The 7,482-nt window shown below is 36.7% G+C and overlaps 1 protein-coding gene across 3 annotated transcripts; it reads left to right on the plus strand.

Annotated features, from left to right (window-relative positions):
* Positions 1-1,521: 1,521 nt before the first annotated feature.
* Positions 1,522-7,482, plus strand: LOC142553528 (uncharacterized). Of its 3 annotated transcripts, none has more exons than XM_075663855.1 (10): positions 1,522-1,714; positions 2,260-2,335; positions 2,441-3,248; positions 3,537-3,655; positions 4,544-5,389; positions 5,467-5,773; positions 5,916-6,081; positions 6,495-6,627; positions 6,713-6,943; positions 7,279-7,482. In XM_075663855.1, exons 2-9 carry the CDS (start codon positions 2,325-2,327, stop codon positions 6,828-6,830), a joined length of 2,508 nt encoding a protein of 835 aa, XP_075519970.1. In that variant the 5' UTR covers positions 1,522-1,714; positions 2,260-2,324; the 3' UTR covers positions 6,831-6,943; positions 7,279-7,482. The 3 variants fall into 3 exon arrangements, with proteins under 3 accessions (XP_075519970.1, XP_075519971.1, XP_075519972.1); XM_075663856.1 differs by having other exon boundaries at positions 2,264-2,335; XM_075663857.1 differs by having other exon boundaries at positions 1,523-1,714; positions 6,516-6,627; positions 7,279-7,480.

Consider the following 7,482-nt stretch of genomic DNA (forward strand, 5'->3'; position numbering starts at 1 on the left):
CACATTTCAGAGCAAATTTATGTGATTACGCGGATCAGAGCTATCCTCCACTACTTCATAAATGCGTGGACCTAAGCTACCAGACCTCAAGTCGATCTGATATGGTGACAGATGGATATGTCTCCTAATGCTCCAGCGATTTCCTCCCACTTACGTTTTTGTCCTGGTCATAATCATGATGACTGATGATAATAACAACGATAGTAATTAGTAATAATGCAAGAAAGATCGACTCCTAAAGATTCGAACAAAACGTTGAATCTTTTGCAAATGTGATGAGGTTAGATTATTAATTTGGTTATTTAATCATTTCAAGTAATCTAATGTTTATATATTTAAACATTAGCCACTTCTCATCGATTTAGATGGAATAAATAAGCAAGAATCTGCTACTTTTTATATCAACGCATTGTTTGGAATTTAGCATGCAATGGACCAAAATCTAACAAAATTATATATATATATATAAATGAATGAATATTCATAGATTACTTTTTTGCAAACAAATCTGCTGTAACTATTGAATAAGAATGTGTTTCTTATTCTAAAATTAAGCCTCAAATCACTTGAGTTCCCTAATATATATAAAGCAGATCTTTTTTTTTTCTTCTGCCAAAAACAAAAGATTTATGATTATTAAATAATATTAGTAATAAGCTTATCTGGGACTTAATCATCGCGTCTACCCCAACATAAAATATACATGTAAATTATAAAAACAATTAAACTTTGTTCAAGTTTGAGGAGTCATTTATGCTTAAAATAATATATAGTTGCTTGCTTAAAAAATATTAATGGGGTGAAATTCATGTATTTTTTTAAATTATTGTCTACAATTAAAATAAAATCTAATTTGATTTGATAGCTGTTTCGATTAGGATTTAGACTCAACCAAACTTTTTAGGTTAAAATTGAGATTTTAACTTAACTAAACCCCAAAAAGTAGATCAAGTGAGAGGATTGTCCAAGTCATTATATATGACTTGGAACATTTGTCCAAGTCAATATATAAAGCTCTAAAAAATTAATTTAGTCGAAATGATATATTTAACATACCTCTTACTTCCAAGAATAAACAATTAGAGTGTGAAATTTACATTATCGAGTGGTCCATAGGACAGTCCAACGTATAATAATGATGAATCTGAGTTCTGATATCATGTTAAGATTGAGACTTAACCTAAATCAACCTCAAAAACTAATTCAAAAGGAGCATTGTCTGAATCCACGTCTATAACTCCCATAATTTAATCCAATTAATACGAAATTTCTAACCATCTCTTCTGTTACGTAAATGTTGGTAATTGTTGTTTTGTTTCAAATTTCTTTCTTTTTTTCAAATGAAATAAATGTGATCGTGAAATAAAATTGAAATCCATTAATGAACATAAAAAGATTAATAAATGAATTCTACTGACCACTAATTAAAGAATTCAGGGGTTATTTCGAAATTTTGAAAAAGATTTGGACTGCAAACAAAAAGTAAATTTTCTTTAAGGGTGCAAAGGAGACAGCCGTTTTAGTTACGGCAAAATTTCCGAGGTTAGATAAATCCAGGAAATGACGCCGCTGACGTGAAACGTTTCCATGTTCGCCATTATTATTCAATAATAATACACTCTTCTCTCTTGATGAATTTGCTCCGCAACTGATTATCTCTCTCTAGATTGCAATTGAGTGGGAGGAAACAGGCCCGGATGATAGTTGCAGGAAGGTATGACTAAATTTCTTGTTCTTGATTGCAGATATGGGCGAAAATCTTGTTATATTTTAATTTCGTAATTTTTTACCGCTGTCTGAGTTTATTACAATTCAGTCGATGCAGATTTTATGCGTTTGCTTCAGTTTGTTTTGTAGTTTTTTTCATTTATATATATATGATGAATCGTTGGTTTGATTTTGATTTTGATTTTGGTGGGATTTTCCTTGGAAAGTGGGATTTGGGTTGTGTTAGTTGATTTATTACCATTTAAATCCTCTGACCCATTTGGAATTTTTAAAGGTATATCGAGTTTGAGATTGTCGGAAATTCAAGTGTTGGCAGTTGCTTTTCGTACACCTTTTGCTTTGGATGAATAGACATTGGTTAGGGACAAGATAGATCTGCTAGTCACGACCTTTTCTATTTTGCTTTTAATAAAGTTTCAGTTTTGTGGGTATATAAGATTTCCTTGCTAAATAACCAGCAGGAATTGTTTGACCTTTTACCTTGAGATCTCATTCATATTGACTGATTTATGTTTTAAAAATCTTCTGCAGGCAGTGATTGGTCTTGATATATTGATTCTTGTGCGTCATGGGAATCATGGACACGATGATATGAAATGGCTTTCAGGTCTGGTGTACCTTAAAATATTTTTATAAATTATCTTCTGATTTATAATCTCGAGAACGTAAAAGACGTCATCACAATTGGGATTGTAATTCTCGTCAAAATCAGTGTAACTCAAAAAATGGCTGTCGCGGAATTGCACAATGTATCCGCTTTTGGCCCTTTATTTGTGGAGTCCCAGTCTTCGGGGTCGAGCCTCTGGGAGGAACCACAAATTAGGCCCAGTACTAGGGCATCCTCACTATTACAAATGTGGCGGGAGCTTGAGGATGAGCATGTGGTGAGTTCTTCCTATAGACAAAGGCACCGGAGAAGCAATGGTTCAGATTCCGACTGCACAAGTATTGTAGCTTCTGTTGGACAAGGGAGTGATAATGGGGATGATACCTCTGAATGTGCTGATGAGAGTGAGAATCATGGGAGGATATTGACACGTTCAGAGACGAATCTTGAGGATAGTGACAGTATTATATCAGGACAATCTAGTGATTTGGGAGATATAGAACGTGAAAGAGTGAGGCAAGTTTTTCGGGAATGGATGAACAATGGTGCTATGGGTCATTCACCAGATGGATTTCCTTTGAACAATAATACGGGAGAACAATGCCTTGGTGAGAATGTTCGCGAAAGAGTTAGAATCATCAAGGAATGGGTGCAAACCATTGCTCGGCATGGAAACAATAATGGATCTCTTGGAGATGAAGTTGCTGAAGTTGGTTCTCAAATTGAGCAGTTGCGGGACGGGCACGGGATTACTCGTCCTGAGATTGGTGCCCGAAGGCCTGTTCAAAGATTATGCGGTAGACAGACTCTTCTTGATCTTCTTCTGAAGGCTCAGAGCGAAAGGAATAGAGAACTTCGGGATTTATCTGAACAGAGGCCGGTGTCAGATTTTGCCCACCGCAATCGCATTCAGGTGAAATATTTTCCGAATAGAGGCTAATAATTTCACAAAACTTATGAATTTACATTGTTGTGTCTTTTTAGATTTGTATTTTTGATGTACATGAGACTGATATTTAGTTAACAACCAAAAACCCGCTTTATATGTGTGATGGTTAAGGTTATTTGATGTGTGAACTTTAGCGTCACATATTTGATTTTCCTGTATTTTCTGCTATATCATGCGACTATTTGGGGTGATTTGATTGTGTCTGAAAACGAGAATTATAGTTCTGTCTCATTAATCTTCGTCATTTTGCAGGCATTACTTAGAGGTAGGTTTTTAAGAAATGAAATATTGATCACAGATAAGAGACCTTCTTCCATGGCTGCAACTGAACTGGGTTTGCTAAGGCAAAGAAGTACAGTTTCTGATCTCAGGTAATTAACTTAGTGTTATGGATTTTTTCGCTTTAGTCTGCATTCTGTCAAAGAAGTACAGTTTCTGATCTCAGGTAATTAACTTAGTGTTATGGATTTTTTCGCTTTAGTCTGCATTCTGTCCCGTAATTTCGTTGTATGAATATGCTCGGTTATTGTTTTCATATAAGACGATGATAACCATTTGTGAACATGCATATTTTAATGCTATATGCTTGTTCATGTTGAAAAAGTGAATGTGATCGAGATCGAGAGAGATTATTGAGTCAGTTATTGGCAATTAGGATCCACCATTATATTTTAGGTTTCATTTTGACTTATTTCCATATAGATTTTTATCCTACATAAAGGTTTGTATCTTTTATCGAGATAGCATCAAATATCCATGATATGCTCACATTATCTATGCCCTCATTACGCATGCTTAGATATAAATATTGTAAAGATTTATGCTTGGAATTAATTGGGGTTTGAACAAAACTCTAAATTGAATCTACTCTTTTTCATTGTCTTTTTTGTATACTTTTTCAAGTGGTGGCCATGTGGTTAGAATCAGTTTCTTCTCTACCAACTTTTAGCACCACAGTATCATGTTCTATTTCTATAATATAAATTGGATTGCTTGTCACTGGCGTCAATTTAAATGATTCATAAAAAAAATATTTAGTGCATCATCTTGTTGAGAGATGCTGCATGGAGTTTGGTGCCGAATTTTAGGTAATAGTTCATAGCTGAAGCATACTTGCATTATCCAATGTTATGTCTTCGGTTTTAAACCAGCACAGTTAGTGGAATTTATCTCTTAATCCATTAAAATTATTATCTTTTTGATACACTTCTTTATTCAAATTTCTATACTAAGTTTCTATTTATAATCTATTGCTGTAGGGACGGATTCCTCTCAAAATTGCACAATTCAACTTCCATTCCGGGGAACAGTGCTGAGGCTAGTTCCTCTTTAAGTGATGAAACTAACGGTGAGGCGGAGTCTATATGCATCAGAGGGGTGACTCCTGAGACTCATACAGCATCTGTATCGGAAATAGATGCAGACGAAAACAGAAGTCAGCATGAATTTGTATCAAGAGTAACTGAAGTAGGGGATTCAGCTCTGGATCATGATGGAAATGCAGAAGTGTCTCTGGGAATAGAAAGTTCTCGTGGTGCTGAGCAGCCGACATTTGACAGTGAGGCAAGCGAGCATAGTATCCGTTTTGACCAGAGCGATGCCATTGTCAATAATGAAGCGTCACTCGAATATGTTGAAATAAATTACAGTGGACCCCTTGAAGTTTTGCATGAACATTATGAACCAAGTGATGCAAGTCGTGTTCATGGAGTGGCTGGCGACACTGCTGATATGGAAGGAAACACTAATGAAGCATTTGATAGACAAGATGCTTTAACTCTAGAGGAAGAAGCTCAAGACTCAGGAATCGGGATCGATAACAACTCATGGCACCAGCTAATGGGCATTGCATTTACGGAATGGACAGATGCTAGCAGGGAAAATACAACTGGTAATCAATGGTTTCGGGAAACGTCTGATGATGAGCAAGATCAAATACAAGGGTCGCGTGAATTCTGGCCAAATCACAATTTTCAAGAAGCTGTAGATAGTTGGCTGGATGTGCCGACAGGAGAGGTCAGTGGATCTGTTGGAAGAGTGGACACATTTTATTTCGCTGATGACGATAATGTTCAAACCGTGGAGCTTAGGGAGCTTTTCAGCTGGTGAGTGAGTGATTTCTTGCACTCAGTCCACGATCTTTGTTTAAAAATCTAACGTTTCCTTTTACTTTCTGCTGTAGGAGACGTGTCTCTAACCTTCTCCGAAGTGGTTTCCGTGAGAGCTTAGACCAGGTGCTACAATCCCATGTGGAAAGGCAAGGTCATGCTTCTGGTGATTGGGAACCGGACACCACGTCTTCTCCTGCTTTGATTGAGCCAGACCAGGAACGGCTAAATGGGGAGCAAACTTTGGCTCCATCTGATGGCTCCGAAATTAACGAATTTGATCATTCGTCAATTCATATCACTGCATCCCAGCCCCTTTGGGATGAGGTCTTACCGGGTGCAAATTGGCCGCACATCACTTCGAATCAGCATATAGGAACTGTATGTTCAAGCATCCTCTATTGTAGAACTGGATTTCTGAACTTTAGTCTGATGTCGTGTCTTTGATTCTCTCGATAATAAGAAGAATTATGCCTTGCTTCGTCCCCACTTTTCAACATCTCTTCATGCTTATGTGCATCAGGAGTGGGACGTGATCAACGATTTGAGGATTGATATGGCTAGGCTTCAGCAAAGGATGAATAACATGCAGAGTATGCTGGAAGCATGCATGGAGTTGCAAATACAGTTGCAGCGTAGTGTTCATCAAGAGGTTTCTGCAGCGTTAAATCAGTCAATCCTCTCGAGAGGTGAGTTTCGGTTAATCTGGTTCTGATACTGTTGGCGACTACCAATGAATAAATTGAAGGGAAAATAATATCACGAAAATACACAGATAACTGTGAAAAATCTTTTTCAAATGGAAAATGTAAAACAAAAAAAAAACTAATACGCAAGTACTTTGTGTCTAGTTTGTACGAATCTTCTGGTACAATGTCAAGATATTTTTAATATGGTTTTGCCTCAGGAGCGTTGCCCGCTATACTGTCCTTTTCTTCTAAGACTTAGCATACTCTATCCGGCATGGGTCTTTTCCTTGGTGCAAAGATGAAAACGTATTAGATTTATTGGATATGATTCTCCGCCCTTGTTTTCTGAGTTTATGAACTAGATATCGCCAAGTAATGTTTTGTTTTCCCCTTATCTTGACCATGCTTCACAGTCCCGTTGGATTCTATCTCAGGGGCAGATTCATGGGAGAGCAACATTTTACACAACGATTCTAAATGGGATTTTGTAAGAAAAGGAATTTGCTGCCTGTGTTGTGATAGCAACATTGATTCCTTACTATATAGGTAAAAAAATTCTTAACTCGCTTGTATCATTTGCTGCATCTTCGGTTCTTTAAGAACAAGCATCTGTTTTTTATTTTTTTTACAGATGTGGGCACATGTGCACCTGTTCCAAATGTGCAGAAGGTTTGGTCCAAGGCTCTGGGAAGTGTCCCATGTGTGAAGCCCCCATAGTTGAGGTTGTTCGAGCCTATCTTATCCACTAACGGAAGAAGGAAAACAGAATAGATGCATATATATATTATATAAATAGGTGAAAATGGCTGGAGTAGAACCACGCAAATTGTAACTAGAAAGTTGATTCATCTCCTTCAACCAGGTATATTAACCCTCTTTTTCCTCACTATTTTCCCAATCCATGTTTTGCTGTCATTGCTTCCTCAAAATTAAGGGATCCAATCCTAGATAGTATTTTTTTTATCTGGGGGAGAGGTTTCAGGATTGTATCTCGAATCCAAGACCTAGTCCGAAATTTAGTTACGGTATCAGATGGGGCACAAGTCATCGTCAGGAACGGATCATTCTAGGTGTTTGTGTAATGTGTAAATTGTGAGTCATCAAACCGTTTTTCAACTGAAAAAGCCTATGGATTGTGTTAGGTTATGAAGCTTATCATCCATTCCCTACCATATTTAACATGTTTTTTTCTTACAGATGGCATCTGGGACTCGTTCTACATATTTATGGACAGTAACTCAAGATAGTTAAAGGAGCAGAAACGCAAGGGTTGTGCAGATTTGTGTGGTCTTACAAAAGCTTCAATCTTAAAGATGAGTATAAATAACAACGAATCTTTTTCGTTATTTATTTGTATCTAATTTACCTTTTTGTACTTGATAAATTTGAATTTCAAAATAT

This window comes from Primulina tabacum, chromosome 8, assembly GCF_025594145.1.
Source record: "Primulina tabacum isolate GXHZ01 chromosome 8, ASM2559414v2, whole genome shotgun sequence".
Taxonomy (NCBI): domain Eukaryota; kingdom Viridiplantae; phylum Streptophyta; class Magnoliopsida; order Lamiales; family Gesneriaceae; genus Primulina; species Primulina tabacum.

Excerpts from the sequence above, each read along its gene's own strand:
- LOC142553528 (XM_075663855.1), top strand. Across the intron at positions 3,249-3,536 it reads CCCACCGCAATCGCATTCAG|GCATTACTTAGAGGTAGGTT; the intron begins GTGAAATATTTT and ends GTCATTTTGCAG. Across the intron at positions 6,082-6,494 it reads TCAGTCAATCCTCTCGAGAG|TCCCGTTGGATTCTATCTCA; the intron begins GTGAGTTTCGGT and ends CATGCTTCACAG.